This window comes from Oncorhynchus mykiss, chromosome 19, assembly GCF_057628025.1.
Source record: "Oncorhynchus mykiss isolate SJ-2025 chromosome 19, ASM5762802v1, whole genome shotgun sequence".
In the NCBI taxonomy this organism is placed as follows: Eukaryota; Metazoa; Chordata; class Actinopteri; order Salmoniformes; family Salmonidae; genus Oncorhynchus; species Oncorhynchus mykiss.
In genome coordinates this window covers 46,832,872-46,854,508 of record NC_143040.1, presented here as the reverse complement: position 1 = coordinate 46,854,508, position 21,637 = coordinate 46,832,872, and the positions used below count along the sequence as shown (strand labels likewise).

Sequence of the window (21,637 nt, the reverse complement as noted above, 5' to 3'; positions counted from 1 at the left end):
GTCCAACATGTGTGTATGGTCTTCACGCTTTTTGATGTATTTTAGAACTGCAGTTTCCTCTGCTTGGAGTAACAGTGAAGTGGGCAGGGCAGTATGGATTTCTTCTCTTGCATCTGCAAGCAGTCTGAACATCAGACAGAATGGCATTGTCTCCCTCAATCCGTGCAATGGCTACTGCTATAGGTTTCAGGCTGCTTACCATTCTTTCCCAAGATACATCATCCAGGAGGATCCTCTTGATGGGGCTGTCCATATCGGCAGACTGTGATATGGCCATTTCTTGGAGAGACTCCTTTCCTCCAGGATACTGTCAAACATGATGACAACACCACCCCAACTGGTATTGCTGGGCAGCTTCGATGTGGTGCTCTTATTCTTCTCACTCTGCTTGGTGAGGTAGATTGTGGTATATGTCTCTGTGTGAAATGTCTCCACATATCAGATTGTGCCCGTGGCATTTTCTTGTAAAGATTAGTTAAGCAGTCAGATTAAACAACTCATTTTGTAAGATGTTTTAAAATTAAACGTGTATGGAAACAGGTGAATTAACACTTCAGTAGGAGGCTCAAGCAAGCTAAAACCCACATGGTAAAAACTAACTAGCAGAAATGAACAAGTTAGAAATGATTTAACACACTTTGCTGTAGGCTACTATTTACTAGTTGACAAAAAATCATGTATGTCATATGCAATAGATTCACCCCACCCAGTATTGTAATCAAAACTTACCAGAAAGCATGTAGTCCTTGGCTCAGACAGTGTAGTAGTGTGGCCTCAATTAGAGGTTGACTGATTATGATTTTTCAACACCGATACCAATTATTGGAGGACCAAAAAAGCCGATACCGATTAATTGGACGATTTTAATAAAAACATTTTTTTTAAAAGGACTAATAATTAAATAAATAAAAATACTATTAAAAAAAAAAAAAAAAAAAAAACGTATTTATTTGTAATAATGACAATTACAACAATACTGAATTAACACTTATTTTAACTTAATATAATACATCAATAAAATCAATTTAGCCTCAAATAAATAATGAAATATGTTCAATTTGGTTTAAATAATGCAAAAACAAAGTGTTGGAGAAGAAAGTAAAAGTGGTATATGTGCTAACGTTTCAGTTCCTTGCTCAGAACATGAGAACCTTTGAAAGCTGGTGGTTCCTTTTAACATGAGTCTTCAATATTCCCAGGTAAGAAGCTTTAGGTTGTAGTTATTATAGGACTATTTCCCTCTATACCATTTGTATTTCATTAACCTTTGACTATTGGATGTTCTTATAGGCACTTTAGTATTGCCAGTGTAACAGTATAGCTTCCGTCCCTCTCCTCGCTCCTCCCTGGGCTCGAACCAGCAACACAATGACAACATCCACCATCGAAGCAGCGTTAACCATGCAGAGCAAGGGGAACAACTACTCCAAGTCTCAGAGCGAGTGATGTTAGCGCGCGCTAATAGAGTTTCTAACTAGCTAGCCATTTCACTTCGGTTACACCAGCCTCATCTCAGGAGTTGATAGGCTTGAAGTCATAAACAGCGCAATGCTTGACGCACAAGGAAGAGCTGCTGGCAAAACGCACGAAAGTGCTGTTTGAATGAATGTTTACGCACCTGCTTCTGCCTACCACCGCTCAGTCAGATAAGTTTAATGCTAGCTAGCAACTTACCTTGGCTTACTGCATTCGCGTAACAGGCAGTCTCCTTGTGGAGTGCAACGAGAGAGAGGCAGGTCGTTATTGCGTTGGACTAGTTAACTGTAAGGTTGCAAGATTGGGTCCCCCGAGCTGACAAGGTGAAAATCTGTCGTTCTACCCCTGAACGAGGCAGTTAACCCATCGTTCCTAGGCCGTTATTGAAAATAAGAATGGGTTCTTAACTGACTTGCCTAGTTAAATAAAGGTATATAAAAAAAATCGGCACATCGTCGCTCAAAAATACCGATTTCCGATTGTTATGAAAACTTGAAATCGGCCTTAATTAGTCGGCCATTCTGATTAATCGGTCGACCTCTAGCCTCAATAGCATCTCATTAGTGTGGAAGCGCTTGAGAATCAACTGTGCATGTGATGGAAGAGTGCACTGCACATGTGATGAAAGAATGCACTTTTATGAGCATGGCTTTATTTTTTTGAAGGTAGTATTATTGTTATTATTTGTATTTTATTTTTCTCCACAATTTCGTGATATCCAATCGGTAGTTAGTCTTGTCCCAAAGCTGCAACTCCCGTACTGACTCTGTAGAGGCGAAGGTCGAGAGCCATGCATCCTCCGAAACATGACCCTGCCAAGCCACACTGCTTCTTGACACACTGCTCATTTAACGCGGAAGCCAGCCGCACCAATGTGTTAGAGGAAACACCATACACCTGGCGACTGAAGTCAGCTTGCAGGCTCCCGGCCTGCCACAAGGAGTTGCTAGAGCACGATGGGACAAGGACATCCCAGCGATGCAGTGCCGTAGACCGCTGCACCACTCGGGAGGCCCCTACATGGCCTTATTTCTATTACTGCATATTGAATGACTGTCATTCATATTTCATTCACTCAGCTCAATGTAACATCAATAGGTTCTTGCATCTACACGCACTCCTCCTCTCACCTTTTCTCTTCGCTTGTGGACTTCAGTGCCCAACACAACAGCTGTCTGTGACCAGGCGAAAAACCTTTCCAAGCCAAACCTTCATACTATAACCGATAACCGCTACACACAGCTTACATCGTTGTCACCATATTAGCTAGTCATAGTCAACATAGCTACTAGAACTAACGTGTTAGTAAACTCACTACAATCATGCAGTACAGCAAACAGGTAAGCAGTTACACTTGTGGCCCCGGTGGCAATAAATGTAATAAAACCAAAAGTTTACCTTGACCTGGAAGAGTTCCAGTGTTTGGTAGCCTTAGTCAGCTAGCTAACAAGGCATCCCTCTCCATTTGAGTAGGCTAAACTAGCTAGCTGCATTTGCTAGCTGTGTAAGTGAAAAAATACAATGCTCTTGCTTCAAAGAAATGAATTTGTTCAAAACTGTTCAACTTTTGTCTTTGTCTCTTGAGTCAAAACACCCCATTTCATGCACTGCAGTGCTAGCTAGTTGTAGGTTATGCTTTCAGTACAATATTCATTCTCTTTGATTGGGTAGACATGTCAGTTCATGCTGCAAGAGCTCTTAGGTTGGAGGGCACCCTCCTGAAGTTGTCATAATTACTGTGTAAGTCTATGGAAGGGGGTGAGAACCATGAGCCTCCATCTACTGCATCTTGCCATCTTTATGTAATACATGTATCAGTAGCCACTTTAAACAATGCCACTTTTATATGTATACATACCCAACATTACTCATCTCATATGTATATACTGTACTCGATACCATCTACTGCATCTTGCCTATGCCGTTCTGTACCATCACTCATTCATACATCTTTATGTACATATTCTTCATCCCTTTACACTTGTGTGTGTATAAGGTAGTTGTTGTAGTTGTTACTGCATTGTCGGAACTAGAAGCACAAACATTTCACTCAATGTACTCAGAGGAGGACAGAAGCTAGCTGTCCTCCCGCTACCCCGTGGTGCTACCCCAGGGAGTGCTGTTGAGGCTACTGTATACCTTCAAATGTGTTTTTATCGATTATTTGTTAACGTGAATATGTAGTATAGTTTTATCATTAGTTGTATTTATTTTTACCTTTAACTATTCAGATTTTTATGAAATTCACTGAGGAGGATGGTCCTCCCTTTCCTCATCTGGGTAGCTTCCACTGCTTTATGCACTTGTCTGTAGATTTAGGTGTTGGATGTTTTAAACACTACAAGGAAATACATTTTTGTTGAAGAAATCTTGGCTTGTATGTTTACTCTGAGAGACAATTTGTTTAGAGCCTAGTCTGCTGATATTTTGAAATGCCATTTGCTGAGCTGGATTGTTTTACTGTTTGGTTTTTAAGCTAGTTGAATTGTGCTCTCCCATAGTGTTCACTGTGACCTAACGTTACCCTGTGGATAGGTGTACCTAGCAGTAGAAACGGTGAATGTGCCAATGCTTAGAACAAAATCTCGCCAGATGCAGCACCATTCATGATTCAGAAATCAAAATGTCTGAAAGTAAACAATCCTGGCTTTTCTGGATGGAATCTCGATGTCTCTTGACGTTTCATATTATCTGTTGTATTTATTGTTCTCAAAGAAAGGCCAGAATGTTTTTCTCGCTGGACTGTTGAAGATGAAGAGACATGGGTGTTCAGTGTTTCTCCTAACAGAGCTTGAAATAAGTGTTTGGCAGTTGAGGAGGAGAAACAAATAGTTTCACAGAAACATAATCCTCAGCGTTGGAAGCTTAACCTTGATGTACAGTAGTTTGCTTATCTGGTTTAATAAGTCAACTGTTCTGGCTCCATCAAAACTTCAAAAAGCTGTTAGTGTTTTCCCTACAATTAATTTGTCTTGGCAAAGCTTCCAACGCTGAGGATTATGTTTCTGTGAAACTATTTTGTTTCTCCTCCTCAACTGCCAAACACTTATTTGAAGCTCAATGCGGTGTGAAAAACAAGTATTTTGGGCCTGCTTATTAGAAATCCAAATTGACGATGGCATTGTTGCTATGCCTCCTGAGTCGCCTAATTCATGTATCATTTTTTGTGACGGACAGTTATATTTTTGTATCACCAGTGCACCACCTCCGTGTGTGTGTCTGGCTGAGACGATGATTAAACTCCATAGTTCCCTGGAGAGCATTTGGACACAATTAAACGCTATTGTTTATGACTGCCTCCTCCATTAATGTAACCACATTTGCACTGCCTCAGCACTGCTTTCTCTGACACGATCAGCAAAGCACAGTTTATAATGTGAACAAAGTTACATTTAAAATATGTATTTCAAATAATGTCAAATGTGATGACTGTTCAATGGCAATGAGATGTTTCTGAAAAGTTTCCTAACTGAAGTCATTACAATTTTGCAGCAGATGTTGGAGGGAACATTGCCTGTGTAATATTAAGAGATGTCGATATTTGCACCACTCCACAAACGATGGCCTGTCTTCCATATTGGAGGCGGTCACTCATTCTGTCATTACATTCTTTTATAGGGCCATTTATTTTGGGGAGCAGAATGTTTCTGAAATGAGATTGGAGTGGTCTTTCTGACGCTGGGGACTGGAAAAGCACAGAGCAGTCGGATGTAATGGCCATTTTTATTTTATTTCTTCCGGGACTGATCTCACTGCTTTCGCAATGTGATTTCTGGGTATGTGATTTCTTCTGACATGTAACAAAGACATTGTTTCTACCAGTGTGTCTCTTCCTCCCTTCATTATAAGAATAATTCTGTGATATTGGCTGGACTGATTGATTTAGGATAGAATGCTCTGGAGAAAGTTTGCATTGACAATGCATGATTTATGTGAAAGTGAGAGCTACAGGTAACTGCCAAAATAATGGAAACACTTAAGTAAATGAGGGATACAAAGTATATTGAAAGCAGGTGCTTCCAGACAGGTGTAGTTCCTGAGTTAATCAAGCAATTAGCATCCTCTCGTGCTTAGGGTCAATTGTAAAAATGCTGGGCAGGGAATTCTTTTGGCTACAATGGCTATGCCCCAACAAGATGACAATGCCCCCATCCACAGGGTACAAGTGGTCACTGAATGGTTTGATGAGCATGAACATAATGTCAACCATATGCCATGACTGACTCAGTCACCAGATCTCAACCCAATTGAACACTTATGGGAGATTCTGGAAGAATGTGAAGATGTATTTTTTTGCACCTGCAGAGTTTTAAAACAGCCTGTCACTCGGATGTTGTTGCATTAAATCAATGCATGCGCAAGCACTCTCGCAGTCTTTCTCAATTAGATTCAAATTGCATCCAAAAATAGATACTCCTGTATAAGATTGATATATGCATATATAGATGTCCTAGCTTACATCTTTCAGGTAATACATTCAATGCAGCCTTCTATTTAGCTAATTAATGATGGGTTATGCATAATAAGCTTCTAACTTATAGCCTCTGTCTCTTGTGCAATATGCATACACCTGTGCTCCTCTGGCCTCTCTCCTTAAAAAAAGCTCCTTAGCTCTTGGGGTCCCATGCAAGAAAAGCTAGACTAGAATAGTTTGCTGGACTTTTTTGTGTGTATTTCTCATAGCAATAGACTATTCAAAGAGGGGTGTAAGCTGTTGTTTGCTGACTGTTAATTACAGCCGACAATAGAACTCACGGGTCATTTGAAAGAAGCGAGAATGGCGGTTGGCTATAGCATTTATTTATTCAGACATATAACAATTCAATCTTCGTGAAAGCCGTCTGAATCTAATTATAGTCCTATTATACAAGTATGTCATTAGAATAATGAAGATGAGGACAACGTAACTTAACTGTTGTGAGGAAAGAATGAAGCAACAATAGAAAGAGGTAGGCTATAACATTAGGGGAAATATTATAAAATGTATATGAGTCCGGGCCTATTTGTATTAATAGGAGGCTATTATATTTTAAAATCAAATTCTCTAGCCCAGGGGTGTCAAACTCAAATACCCAGTGGGCCAAAATGTAAAACCTGAACAAAGTCACGGGCCAACATTGAACAAATTAACCTTTTAATATGGACCCAAACAAGTTTTGCTTTAACATTGAATATGGAACAAGCATCGCTTATTACCATACAATATATAATTTAATAGTGGAGACATGCAAAATCGAATTTCAAATGAAAAAACACATCAATGGCATTCATTTATTAAATAAATAAAATTTAAATAAAAATTGTATGCCTCTTCCATTTGCAGCCTTCTGATTTAAATACCAAAATAAACTTTTTCCACTGGCTAATAATTTTACAAATAAAATGATAATAAATCAATCAACCATTCAAGCCCATGCCTTGTAGCAAGAAAAAGTGCATAAAGAAAACGTTAATTATTGCACACTGGTCTAATCTGATGTGCCCAAGCCAGATACCTGGCATCTCTTCTTGGATGCTAGTTCATCAATGTCTGGGCTCAAGCTCTGAGCTGAAGAAATCCTCAGTATCGAGCGAAGATGTTCATCAGTCAGACGTCTCCTGTGAGTTGTTTTGGTCATCTTCATCGAGGAGAAAAGTTGCTCGCATAGATAAGTGCTGCCGAACATGGAGAGCATCTGAGCAGCTTGGGTGCGGAGCTGAGGCATTGTGTCAGGGATGAACCGTGGAAACTGTGCGGCGCCCACAGCATCATACTTTGACTTCAGCGTGTCGTTGCACTGGAGTTCAATCAGCTCCATTTGGATGTTGGTTGGTGCATTTTCCACATCAACTGCGAAGGGATTACTAAGCAGTTCAAACTTGCATTTCTGGGCATCGAAGTCTGCAAATCGCCGGCTAAACTCAGCAGCGAGAACACTGAGTTTTTCAGCAAACTGTGCGCATGGGAACACGGCGGTAGAGATCTGCGCTTTTATGGATTGGCAGCAGGGAAAATGGCAAGGGTTTCCTTGCAGCATCTGATTCTCCCACAGGCACAGTTTAGTTTTGAAGGCCCTCACTGCAGCGTACATGTCTGTGATGATGCGCCCCCGCCCCTGAAGCTGCAGGTTCAGCGCATCGAGATGGCTCGAGATGTCACAGAGAAAGGCCAGCTCACACAGGAACTTTTGCTCCCGGAGCTCTGCTGTATCCTTCCCTTTGGTTTCCAGGAATTGACATATTTCCTCACGCAGCTCGAAACATCTGTTCAGTACTTTTCCTCTGCTTAGCCATCTCACCTCTGTGTGATATGGCACGTCTGCGTATTCCGAACCACACTCCTCCAGAAAAGATTTAAACTGGCGGTGATTTAGACCTTTGGCTCTTATAAAGTTAACTACCTGTGTTACTGTGGTCATAACATGTTCCATCTTTAGGGCTTTGGCACACAGTGCTTCCTGATGTATGATGCAGTGGTAAACAGTTAGCTCACCTGCACAGTTCTCTTCCCGCATCTTCTCCCGAACCATGCCCACCAGTCCACTCTTTTTACCGCACATCGCTGGCGCACCATCTGTCGTTAATCCAACGAGTTTATCCCACGGCAGCTTTATTTCAGTTACACATTTGGAAACCTCCTCAAAGATTTCCTTTCCTGTGGTTGTGCCATGCATTGATTTGAATCCTAATAGCTCCTCCGTAACACACAGATTTGAGTCCACTCCACGGATGAAGACTGACAGCTGAGCAGTATCAGATGCGTCGCAGCTCTCATCCACAGCGAGGGAGAACGCAACAATCTTTTCCCTTTTCCATCAGCTGGTCATACAGATTGGTGGCAAGATCACATGTGCGATCAGCTACTGTGTTCCTGCTCAGGCTCACGTTTGAAAATGCTTGTTTTTTTCTCTGGGCATACGAGGTCACAAACCTTCATCATGCACTTTTTCATGAACTCTCCCTCATTAAAGGGCCGGGCTGATTTTGCGATCTCTGCTGCCACTATATAACTAGCCTTTACAGCAGCCTCGCTTTGTGATGTGGCTTTTTTAAACATATTCTGTTGTGAAACCAAACTTATTTTCATCTCCTCTACTTTCTGGCTCCTTTGAGTCATGTCCAGGTCCTTGTATTTGTCATGGTGTTTCATTTCATAGTGTCGTCTAATGTTGTACTCCTTACTTACAGCCACGTTGACTCCACAAACAAGACAAACAGGTTTGTCTTTTACATATGTAAACAGATATTCTGCCTCCCACTTGTCCAGAAAGCTCCTGTTTTCTGCCTTTCTTTTCGCCATTTTTGGGAAGGGTTAGCTCGCTGACAGTTGTAGCGTCTATGTTGCTATGACTACTGTCACAGAGGAGAGAGCGTTTCTGGGTCCTGTCCTGATTGGCGCGCGAAAACAGCAGAGCATTATGGGATTCGTAGTATTAGTGGTGAATGCGCTGTATAATACCGGCGGGCCAGCTCTAGTAGTAATTTGGTATTGTCTCGCGGGCCAAATATAATTACCCCGCGGGCCAAATTTGGCCCACGGGCCAGAGTTTGACACCCATGCTCTAGCCTATACTTCTAACTTTGTAGGCTGTATGTAATGCACCAGAATCCACATGTGATGCACCAGAAAGTTCTGTCCCAGCTTCATCATGAGTTGAAGGAGGTGCATAATTCCAGTCCATGTAATACAGTTCACACTCAAAAAGATTAGCCTACTGGAGCTTGTTTAATTTATTTACCCAAGAGAGCATATAGCTAGCTACATCTATGGGCTTTTATGTTTTTATGACGTGCGTAAAGCATATCTGGCCTATAAATCCTATAAAGCCTATAAATCATATGTATTGGATAATGACACAATCATTTAGTTTTTTTGGGGCTTGGGTTCATAAAATGTACAGTGGGGCAAAAAAGTATTTAGTCAGCCACCAATTGTGCAAGTTCTCCTACTTAAAAAGATGAGAGGCCTGTAATTTTCATCATAGGTACACTTCAACTATGACAGACAAAATGAGAGAAAAAATCCAGAATATCACATTGTAGTATTTTTTATGAATTTACTTGAAAATTATGGTAGAAAATAAGTATTTGGTCACCTACAAACAAGCAAGATTTCTGTCTCTCACAGACCTGTAACTTCTTCTTTAAGAGGCTCCTCTGTCCTCCACTCGTTACCTGTATTAATGGCACCTGTTTGAACTTGTTATCAGTATAAAAGACACCTGTCCACAACCTCAAACAGTCACACTCCAAACTCCACTATGGCCAAGACCAAAGAGCTGTCAAAGGACACTAGAAACAAAATTGTAGACCTGCACCAGGCTGGAAAGACTGAATCTGCAATAGGTAAGCAGCTTGGTTTGAGTAAATCAACTGTGGAAGCAATTATTAGGAAATGGAAGACATACAAGACCACTGATAATCTGCCTCGATCTGGGGCTCCACGCAAAATCTCACCCCGTGGGGTCAATTATCACAAGAACGATGAGCAAAGATCCCAGAACCACACGGGGGGACCTAGTGAATGACCTGCAGAGAGCTGGGACCAAAGTAACAAAGCCTACCATCAGTAACACACTACGCCGCCAGGGACTCAAATCCTGCAGTGCCAGACATGTCCCCCTGCTTAAGCCAGTACATGTCCAGGCCCGTCTGAAGTTTGCTAGAGAGCATTTGGATGATCCAGAAGAAGATTGGGAGAGTGTCATATGGTCAGATGAAACCAAAATATAAATTTTTGGTAAAAACTCAACTCGTCGTGTTTGGAGGACAAAGAATGCTGAGTTGCATCCAAAGAACACCATATCTACTGTGAAGCATGGGGGTGGAAACATCATGCTTTGGGGCTGTTTTTCTGCAAAGGGACCAGGACGACTGATCCGTGTAAAGGAAAGAATGAATGGGGCCATGTATCGTGAGATTTTGAGTGAAAACCTCCGTCCATCAGCAAGGGCATTGAAGACGAAACGTGGCTGGGTCTTTCAGCATGACAATGATCCCAAACACACCACCTGGGCAACAAAGGAGTGGCTTCCTAAGAAGAATATCAAGGTCCTGGAGTGGCCTAGCCAGTCTCCAGATCTCAACCCCATAGAAAATCTTTGGAGGGAGTTGAAAGTCCGTGTTGTCCAGCAACAGCCCCAAAACATCACTGCTCTAGAGGAGATTTGCATGGAGGAATTGGCCAAAATACCAGCAACCGTGTGAAAACCTTGTGAAGACTTACAGAAAACGTTTGACCTCTGTCATTGCCAACAAAGGGTATATAACAAAGTATTGAGAAACTTTAGTTTTTGACCAAATACTTATTTTCCACCATAATTTGCAAATAAATTCATTAAAAATCCTACAATGTGATTTTCTGGATTTTTTTTCTTCTCATTTTGTCTGTCATAGTTGAAGTGTACCTGTGGTGAAAATTACAGGCCTCATCTTTTTAAGTGGGAGGACTTGCACAATTGGTGGCTGACTAAATACTTTTTTTTGCCCCACTGTATATAATGTATAGCTTATCAGGCTCAGGAAGCATCAGGCTTGATTTAAAAAAAAAAAAAATTATATGCTTCATATCGTTTTGAATTACACTTCTGGTTTTGGCAGGAAATACCGGGCTACCCGGGAGAAAAGAGGTTTATTCTCAGGATGCAACATTTGTAAAATACTGGGAAAATATTAAACCCTATAACCCAACCCCTTCCACCAAAGTAACACTCACCAATGATCTTATCTCTTTCCATCCACAGAGGAGAGCTGACGAACTCCTCTCCATCTACCCTCTCTCTCTGCGACTCTCCCCCTCCCCCAAGATGAGTGCCAAGTCAGCCATCAACAAGGCGGTGTTCACGCCCCACGATGAGAAGATGCTTGCAGCCGTGCAGGTGAAGAGGAGGACCAAGAAGAAGATCCCCTTCCTGGCTACTGGAGGACAGGGAGACTACATGACCTTCATCTGCCTCTCAGGTGTCTTTCCTCTTTTTACCTCCTATCCTTTCCTAGTTTTTTTTCTCTCGTTTTGCCGTTCCTCTCTTTACAGTCTTGTGTTCCTTTCCTCTCTTCATATCTGTGAGTGCTGGGGCTCCTGGGGCTCCTGTGCTGATGACTACTCCAGACTGACAGGTTTCCCTGTAGCATTGTCTGTGGCATGTGGCTATAATGTCCCTGCTATTGACAGGTTTCTTGATGGCAGTGGTATGAGTGTGTGTGTTTGTTTATTTGTATGGGTGTGTGTGTTGGTGGACCGACTAGAGGGGGCTGTACTGCATCTGATCCAATGTGTGCCCAGAGTGATTATCCTCACTGTCAGTGTTATCAGCCTGGACTTGAGGTAACATGCTAGAGAGACCACAGCCACATTACAACACACGTCCCCTTCAATTCACCTTCTAATACGCTCTCTGAAGAGCCTATTTACTGCTGTTAACCTTAACCTTGAAGGCCAAAACTACCTCGCTGGTGCCACTGCGTCAAGACTCAATGTAGTCTTCCAGTAAGTAATTACAACATGGTGTAATATGACAGTTGACACTCTTTTTACCCTGATGTCTGTAGTACTGTACAGCACTCCTCTTCACCATTTCCCTATTGGTCAGATTATTATTATTTTTTAAATTCTTGGGCACCTTTTTCTTAGATCTTAAAGCACCTATAAATTCGTAACGTGTTGTGCGAAGTGGATTTGTAACATATACGAATTGCAAGAAGAAAAATAAATATTGATATATGCAGCCATGCAATCTCCATAGGAAAACATTGGCAGTAGAATGGACTTACTGAAGAGGTCAGTGACTTTCAACGTGGCACTGTCATAAGATGCCACCTTTACAACAAGTCAGTCACATTTCTGCTCTGCTAGAGCTGTCCTGGTCAACTGTAAGTGCTGTTATTGTGAAGTGGAAACGTCTAGGAGCAACAATGGCTGAGCCGCGAAGTGGTAGGCCACACAAGCTCACAGAACGGGGCCGCTGATTGCTGAAAATCGTCTGTCCTCAGTTGCAACACTCACTACCGCGTTCCAAAATTCCTCTGGAAGCAACGTCAGCACAAGAACTGGCCAAGCAGCCGCGCACAAGCCTAAGATCACCATGAGCAATGCCAAGTGTCAGCTGGAGTGGTGTAAAGCTCGCCACAGTTGGACTCTAGAGCAGTGGAAACACGTTCTCTTGAGTGATGAATCACACTTAACCATCTGGCAGTCCGACGGACGAATCTGGGTTTGGTGGATGCCAGGAGAACGCTACCTGCCCGAATGCATAGTGCCAACTGTAAAGTTTGGCGGAGGAGGAATAATGGTCTGGGGCTGGAGTTTGGGTAAAGCCCTTTCCCGTTTTAGCATGACTATGCCCCTGTGCACAACGCGAGGTCCATACAGAAATGGTTTGTCGAGATCGGTGTGTAAGAACTTGACTGGCCTGTACAGAGCCCTGACCTCAACCCCATTGAACACCCTCGGAATGAATCGCCCAACATCAGTGCCCAACCTCACTAATGCTCTTGTGGCTAAATGGATGCAAATCCCCTCAGCAATGTTCCAACATCGAGTGGAAGAAATAAGACATTTTGGCTTGTGAACACTACTTTCAAAACTACTAAAAAAAAAACCTCTATAGCGTCGCTTTAAATATCACTGTAAATTTGTGATGCAAAGACTGTTGGTGGAATTTGTTGGATGGGGAAGAAGAATCCTCCGTTTGTCTCACTGACTGCTATAATGTGAATGGATGCACATTCACAATTCCATTCTGGGTTCCTTGTACATGCAGCTAGGTCTACTACTACATCTTGTAAGGGTTGTGCTTTGTGGAGCAGCACAGATCCTGTCCCTCTATATGGCTCATCAGCTTGTAGGAGCTGTACACATTCACTACCGACTAGGCAATTATTTTCCATGGAGGGCCACATAAGAATATATTTTTGACATCGGGTGCCAGGATCATATTACGGGACTATACATCATGTGTATGACTGTGTTGACAGATATATCTACTGTAAATCACATCCAGATATGCTACTTATTTTACTTTTTTAACATGCACATATATAAACCACACCATGTTCTGATTTGTTGGTAATTTCATTATTAAACATGCAATGAACTACACGGAGGGAAATATACACTGTGCATTCAGCACCACGGACAGAACTCTTGTTATTGGGTATGAACAAAAACACCAAGAGAGCGCAACATTACATTTAAACTACTCAGTGTGAGGAGTGAAGTCTCTGATGGGCATTGACTAGAGCAGTGAAGTCGGGTATAGTTTCTGACGTCGCTATGAGCAGGATTGCTGAGTGGTGAGTCAGAAAAGAGATGAACTGTGCCTTGACTTGTTATATTTCATCACTGAACATGTCTGTTCACATACATAGGTTGACCCAAACAGTACAAACATCTTCTGGGCATTTTTTTTCATCAAGAGATGCATAGAACCTCGTCAGTGACATTGTTTTAAATAGTTCTCCATTCACTGCATCAGACTGACGATCGATAAGCTGAAGTTGCAGGTCAGTGGGAGCGTTGTCCACATTGAAGGTGAAAGGAGAGAACCAACAGCTGGTCATTTTCCAAGACTTTGAAATCCTCAAAAAGACGAGGAAACTCACTGTTCAAAGCACGCAGCAGCGACGTATACTTCTCCCGCTGGTCACCTGATAGGGAACAGACTAGTAGTGTCGGAAGGTGGGTGAGCTTGTTGGCTTCTACTTGGCTGGTCAGGAGGATTCATTTTCCCTTGAAGGTTTTGACAAGGCTGATGAGGCTGATCAGTTCATTCATGGGGGCCATGATGTCCACGGTGGAGGCAAAATCAGCCAACCATTCTTTATCTTGCAGTTGATACTCGGCAATCTACGACTTCAGATTGGCGCTCCACCAACGTTCAGTCAATAAAATAAACTAACATAACTCAAGTAGCAGATATAGGATAGATGGAAAGAGTGTGGCCTTTTCTATAATCGACATGCTGGAGGTAAAGGCTGGAGGTAAAATGTATGACAATGTAATGAGACAGACATTTTTTTTACATAATGCAGGTTTCTCCAATCAAATAGCCCAAATGGACTTTATGGATTGGAGAAGGAGTTTTACCCCATTGTCCTGATCAGTGGTTTCATGTTGGTATCTGTAAAAAAAAAAAAAAATGACAAGCTCATAGCGAAAAATAAAATACTTCTGCTTTTCCAGCTGTGTAAACACATTGCAAATAGACTCATGATAACTCCTGATAAGGTTGGGTAGCTGATATTCAGTGCTTAAATAGCCAACTTTATTAGTCACCAGTATCAGGACTAATTAAGCCAGTGCAATGGCCTGTTTTACAAACAGTAGGGTTACCACGTGGATGGGCATTCATAAAATTCCATTGTGTAAGCACAGTAAGCACGGGCCGATGCCTTTTGGCTGTCACTTCCACGGACATTGGTCCAGACCAAATCTGAACCAATGATCAATGTTTATGTTTGGTTTAGATTTTGTCTGGTCTTGATTTGGTCCAAACTTTGACCTCTATAAATTACTTGTTTTCAACTTTCATTCAGAACTGAGAATGAACCTGATTTCAACGGCCGGATTTTTATGTTGTTGAAAATGACTACCAATCGAAAGAACAGCTGACTCTTGGTCGACCACCATTTATGATTTTTTTTTGTTGTTGTCATTGACAGCCATACTTCTGTACGTGCTTGTGTGTATGGGAAAACCTCAAGGATGAGTTGACAATCCCATGACTGCTGCTCCAGTGGTACAGAACAGTAGACAGTGAGGCCCATCGAAATACAGAGGCACTTTTATTATGTAAGAAGCTATTGACACGCCTTTGGTACAGTAAGGCTACTGTGTTGACATGGCCACCATACTGACCTAGGATCAGTGAGCCCAGAGCGCTCTACTGTACTTCACTTTCTCTGGCCACTGAACGTAGTGTACCGCTACAGCCAGTGACCCCAGGCAAGATGGATGCCGTTCAGATCGGTCCAGTCAGTCCATTACTGGTATAGTGCCCTACCGCATGTCTTTACTCAAGCAGAGAGTAGAGCATCCTTTCATTCAGACTATGCGAGAGGTCTCTCAGAACATTGTCATGAATGGTCTCGTTACGTTTGCATACAATGCACTTTATCATGACACATAACCGTTATTGAATAAATGTCACCAAGTAGCCTGATTTTAATTTATTGGTGCTCAATGCACAGTGAAATTAAATTACTGCCAATGTTGGTCTTGACAAGGTGTTCTTTACAGCGTTGATCTTAAATCAATTCATGCTCAAGGCCATGATTTTGTACAATTGACTTCTAGCAACAAGAAAGCTAAAAGTTTAAAGGTGTGTGTTTTGTTCACTGAGTGGGAGTTTAGTGGGTGTGAATTGGATGGATGTTCTGTTGTTCTCAGGGAGATGTGCGGTCGGTGCATTCTTCACTGAACCCTATAGGCCTGGACAAGATGCTGCGACTGCACTTTTCCTTGTTGTCTTTCACTTCTGTCTCGGCAGGAACCACACGAACGCTCGCTGACTTGACTGTTTGGCCAGGAGGGCCATAACTAGCAAGTGAGTCAGTGTACTCTGGGATCATCAAGTAGAATAGTGTTACTTAAATGACTCCACTACAGGGCATTTCCTGGAGCATTATTTTCCTAAAATCAATGGGCTGGCTATTAAAATGTACTATCGCTGCACTGTCAGTGTTATAGGAATGTATTAAACAGGGTGTAATGTATACACTGTTGGATTAATGTCTGGAAACTCTTGCACTGCTTTTTATAAAATGGGGTTGAATTGGTGGAAATGTAGTCAGACATTGGAAGGAAGTTGGGACATAAACAGTGGTACAGTGGATGCTGTTGATGCTGTGTGTGTGCTCTATAAGCTTGTATAAAAGGACATTGATCTCAGTCTCTGTCACTCACACAAACACACACACACACACCTAAAGGATAGTGCATCAGGGCTTTGTACTCTGTATGAGAGAGAAGGAAAGTGCTGGCGCAGTGCCAGGAACCCAGGCAGGGCCAAGTCAGTGGGATCAGACTTTGATCGCTGTGTTCCCATGTTTGTCTCTCTCCAGTACTGAATCTAAGGGCTTTTACACTGGGCAGGACAGCTAAACAAGTGTTGAAGTCTATATTGACAAAGTACAGTATAAACAAAGGGTAAACCAGCACCTTTGCAGTTTTGGATGTTCTTGTATCGTTTGCCCGTTTGTCTGTCTGTGTGTCGGAGGCTGGTCAGGGCTTAATGGAGTTTAGAGCAGGAAATGAGGAACAGGCTGTGATATGGAGCTGTTCCTGTCTGATCAATACACAGCAAGACCCTGCCATGTCACACTAACAAGTGTGTGTGTGTGTGTGTGTATGCTAAGTGCTTATGCAGGTGTACGTTTGTGTGCTTTTGTATGCATGATGTGCTTGTGTGTTCACCCTGGTGTGGATGACCATGGTTGCATGTGTAAAGGGTATCTGTGTGCGTGTGTGTCTCTCTCTGTGTGTGTCGACATTCCAGCAGCCCATCCCCCTGTAGGTATATGTGACCCTGAGACATACTCCACCAAGCACAGAAGGCCTGACAAACATGAAAGAATTGATCTCAAACTTGAATTGGGACCAATCTGTCACTGATTTTATGAACGTTAGCTAGCCGCCTCCCCCTTCACCTTCATAGATTATTTATTATGTAGGGAGATGGATTGGTGTGTAGCCCCACAGGCATATTTGTAGACTAAGCTTCTTAGCTGTAGTGAATAGGTAAGTCAAGAAAGCTGTCTGAACTTAGTTATCAAGTCTGAATCACAGCAGAAATCCTCCCCACCATGATTATGTATTCACATGTGGTTTTGCAGAGAGGTCAGTGTAACCCACACGGTCCAGATGGAACGAGGATGGATGCATATTTATTTAGAGAGAGAGATGGAAAGCATTGACACCATCTGCGCTACAAGATGGATGACAGTGCTTTTAAAGGCAGGTATCCATCAGGGAAAGGTTACACGGAATCTCTCAGCACTTCAAAGTCGCATATAGTTAACTTAAGAAATATTGGATCATTGTACTTCTCCTCTCTCCTCTGCAACTCTCCCCCAGGTCGTTGCTGTATGAAAGTGTTTTCAGGCATCTTACCTCATGAAAGTAGTCGTGACGAGAAAGTCAAAGTTGGATTTACATTTCTTTGCCAGGATTTGAAAAAAGTTCCTGAGTGTTTAGCTTGAAATGAAGTCACAATGTTCTCAGTCTTGACAAATAAGTGTTTGTGGAGGTGCGACTTGGTTGGTCTGGTGTTGGTTTTGAGGAATGTTCTGTATTCTTCTCAAGGCTGATGATGCAGTAAGCCGCTGCAGATTGATGCGGCACTTTGCTTTCAGTATTTAGAGTGGAGAGAGTGCAGGACTCCCTCAGCCACATCAGCAGGATGGTATCTGTGTGTAGGACTGTATGTGCCTGTCTGCGAATGTGTGTGTGCAAGCTAGGCTTGTGCGGTATACCGTATACTGGGGTATTTGGAAAAAGCCATAGGATGGTTTCTCAACATTGTAAATACCTTCAAAACTATTTCTTTGAAGTTTTTCAATAGATTTGAATATTTGTAGCTACTTTCTTAAGTTAAAACCTGCAGTCAACTTGTGCAATATGTTGGATGAAGCATATTGCGTTCTTCATTTCACCTGTCACATTGTGAAGCTTAGTGTAGTTCCCCAGAACAGTCACGTGTTCGTAAATAGCACAACGGGAGGAAGCAGGAGCCGGTGAGTCTATATAGTGTTCAATAACTATTGGAGAGTCTCCGTTGTGCGGTGCACATGAAGTGATGAAGTTACACTTATATGTAATTCACTACTAACATCACATATCTTATGGCTTTCTGCTCGAAGTCAAAGAGCTCTGGATGAGTTATTTTTTTTCCTGTGCTTCCTATTAGTGTTTTTTTCCTCCATTCTTCTCCCCTCTGCTCAGTGTATGCGTGCTGCTCTTCCTTTGGAAAAACATTAATCACAACTTTGTTCCTTTAAAAAAAAAAAATCTCATTCCCTTTCGCTTGTAAATGTCCACACTCACTGAAAATGACATTGGGTAGCTACTAGCTATGCTTGGATAACTTCATGAGCTGGAGTTGCCTGTCTGCAATTAGTTTGTTTGTAGCTTTAATTTTTTTAGAACAGCGTCGATGTGATTTCACTATTTTATGCTAATTCTGTTAGCGTTCTGGTAATAAAGGCCTTTTCTTGTGTTTTTAGTACCCCCTTGTGTGCTATACCGGTAATACCGTAAATCCTGGGATGAGTGAAGGACAGTATGATATGAAAATCTGGATACCGCCCAAGCTTAGTGTATGCCAATGCCAGTAACTGGGTCTGTAGTTAGATTTGTATGCACCAGTGGTTGCCAAACTTTTTTTGAACAGTTGCACAACTTGATGGGATATAACATTCTGTGGCACACCTAAAACTTCCCTATGAATTTATTTAGTGGCAATGACCTCCATTTCATCTGATCCATACTGCAAACCTACTATTTTCTGTGACAAAATTCCATGTCACGTTTATACACTCCATTACCAAAATGTCACAAGGGGCAAGAAGAGACAACAATTCATCACACAAAGCAGCCACAACTCTCAATAAGACTGTCCATGATTGAGTCTTTGAATGAAGAGATTGAGATAAATCTGTCCAGTTTGAGTGTTTGTTGCAGTTTTTTTCCAGTCGCTAGCTGCAGCGAACTGAAAAGAGGAGTGATCCAGGGATGTGTGTGCTTTGGGGACCTTTAACAGAATGTGACTGGCAGAATGGGTGTTGGATGGGGAGTGAGACTTAAGAGGGTTTTATAAATAAGCATCAACCAGTAGGTGTTGTGACGAGAATACAGAGAGAACCAGTTTACATAGGAGTATAGAGTACAGTGATATGTCCTGTAAAGAGCATTGGTGGGAAATCTGATGGCCGAATGGTAAAAAAACATCTAGCCACTTGAGAGCACCCTTATCTGCCGATCTATAAATGATGTCTCCGTAATCTAGAATGGGTAGAATGGTCATCTGAATCCGGGTTAGTTTGGCATGTATATAAACTCCTCCATTACAGCTCTTGCCACTTTGCAGCCCAGTGACTTTACTGTGGTCATTTCTTTGGCTGTGTAGAAGTAACATGTTTTTGTTTAGCAGTAGGGATCCCCATCTCTTTATGACTGGAACTCTGATAGTTGAGGAGAAGAGGAGGTGGTGTGTTATTTAGATTTTTTCTTTTTACATTCCTCTCTCCTCCCCACCTTGCCCTTTGGCTGCAACCTCTCCTCAGCTCCTGATTTAAGGCTGCACAGAGCCTGTGAGGGTCTCTTCTCACACTGGAGGGGAACAGAGGAGAGGGGAGAGGTGGAAGGGGGGATATTTGGACAAGGAGTTAGTGCTTTGAGTTCCCTCCAAGATTTTAAATCTATAATGGGACAGACTTTTATTGAATATCTATGCATCAGACAAATGATCTGGAGATGGCATACTGCTATATATTTGAGTTAGTGTGTCAATGGTGTGTACTTGTGTGGTGTAATGGATCAGAGCTAATAAGCTTATGTTTACAAAATGTGGAATTCCTGATGCCATGCATGTTTTCTTGTAGATGCCACAAAAATGAATTGTATACGTATACCCAAGTCTGAGTGAGGCTTTTAACAGCTTGGCTCAAGGCCAAAGAAGAATATGTTCAAAATCTTCTCCATGAGACCAGTAAACAAGCTCCTGGGGCGGCAGATAGCCTAGTGGTTAGAGCGTTTTGGCCGAATCCCCGAGCTGACAAGGGAAAACTGTCGTTCTGCCCCTGTGCAAGGCAGCAACTGTTCCCTGGGCGCCGAAGACGTGGATGTCGATTTAAGGCAGCCTGCCGCACCTCTGATTTTAGAGGGGTTGGTTTAAATGCGGAAGACACATTTTAGGTGAATACATTGTTGGACAACTGACTAGGTATCCCCCTTTCCCTCATGTCCTGTAGCTTTGGAGTGCTCACCAATGCCCATGTTTGACTTACAGTAACAACAACAAGTGGGGTCGGCTGGTTCCAAACTCTTAACATGTAGCAGAGGATGCATCTGACGGAGGCGTTTGGAACCAGACAAACTCTAGATTGGATGTCTCTTCTCTGCTGAGAGATGTAGTTACTTTCTAAATGTTTGAAAGTCATGGTGGTTAATGTTTCACAGCTTGTGTTGAGCTGATGCTCTTAGGGGACAACGGCGCAGAGGATAACAATGAGGTGATTGGATAGTTAGATACACAAGGGCAACCTCTCAGCCATCATGACCAAAGTTGAACCAAAGGTACATTTCCTCTTTGCATTTCAACTTTTCGGCTGTTGTTTGGTGGTACCAGAGCATCATCTGTGAGGTGTGCAATGGGTTAAAATAAATTGACAGCATTGAAAATGTAGGGAGGATAAAAAGAAAAACAAAGTCCTATACAAAGTCTCTGTAGTGGCTGTTGTAAAAGGCAGCCATGCATATAATTGGCCAGTGCCCTGTACTTGTCAAACGGAAAGCCTTCATGACTTAACACTTAATAACCTGCTTTATTTACAGCTTCTCAGTGACTTCCAACCACTTTCTACTTCAGCAGTATTAAACTGCCTCAGAGATGTTTGGAAAAATAATGGTTTGAGAATTAAGGCTGGCCAAAGATGGAAAAATATTTAATGCCAGCTTTTGACCACATTTTAATGTTTTATTAATTCATAATTTGATTAGTTCATATTAATATTGTAGAGCACAGTATCTAGTGCTACGTGAGACTGTTGTAGAATGTAGTAATCATAGTGACCCTTTCCCTCTAGAGTCCACTCAAAATAAGCCAACAAAACCAATGTCTTATTTAAAACCTTGGGATCAGACCCATTTTTTTACATGTTTGCCTAAAATGACACCCATATCTAACTGCCTGTAGCTCAGGACCTGAAGCAAGGATATGTATATTCTTGATACCATTTGAAAAGAAACACTTTGAAGTTTGTGGAAATGTGAAATTAATGTAGGAGAATGTAACGCATTAGATCTGGTAAAAGATTATACAAAAAAACTATGAATTTTTTTCCATCTTTGAAATGCTAGAGAAAGGCCTTTAAAATAATATTGCAGTTTAGGTGCAATTTAGATTTTGCACACTAAATGGCAGCAGTGTGTGTGTGCAAAGTTTCAGATTGATCCAGTGAAGCATTG

At 42.0% G+C, this 21,637-nt stretch overlaps 1 protein-coding gene across 4 annotated transcripts in view; it reads left to right on the top strand.

Annotated features, from left to right (window-relative positions):
- Positions 1-21,637, top strand: part of stxbp6 (syntaxin binding protein 6 (amisyn)) — a 156,915-nt gene that overhangs the window by 11,720 nt on the left and 123,558 nt on the right. For all 4 annotated transcript variants that reach the window (XM_090209607.1, XM_090209606.1, XM_021574105.3 and 1 more), the window contains exon 2: positions 11,199-11,415. In XM_090209607.1, the coding sequence (XP_090065733.1) occupies positions 11,262-11,415 (154 nt within the window). In that variant the 5' untranslated portion in view covers positions 11,199-11,261. The remainder of the gene's footprint in view (positions 1-11,198; positions 11,416-21,637) is intronic.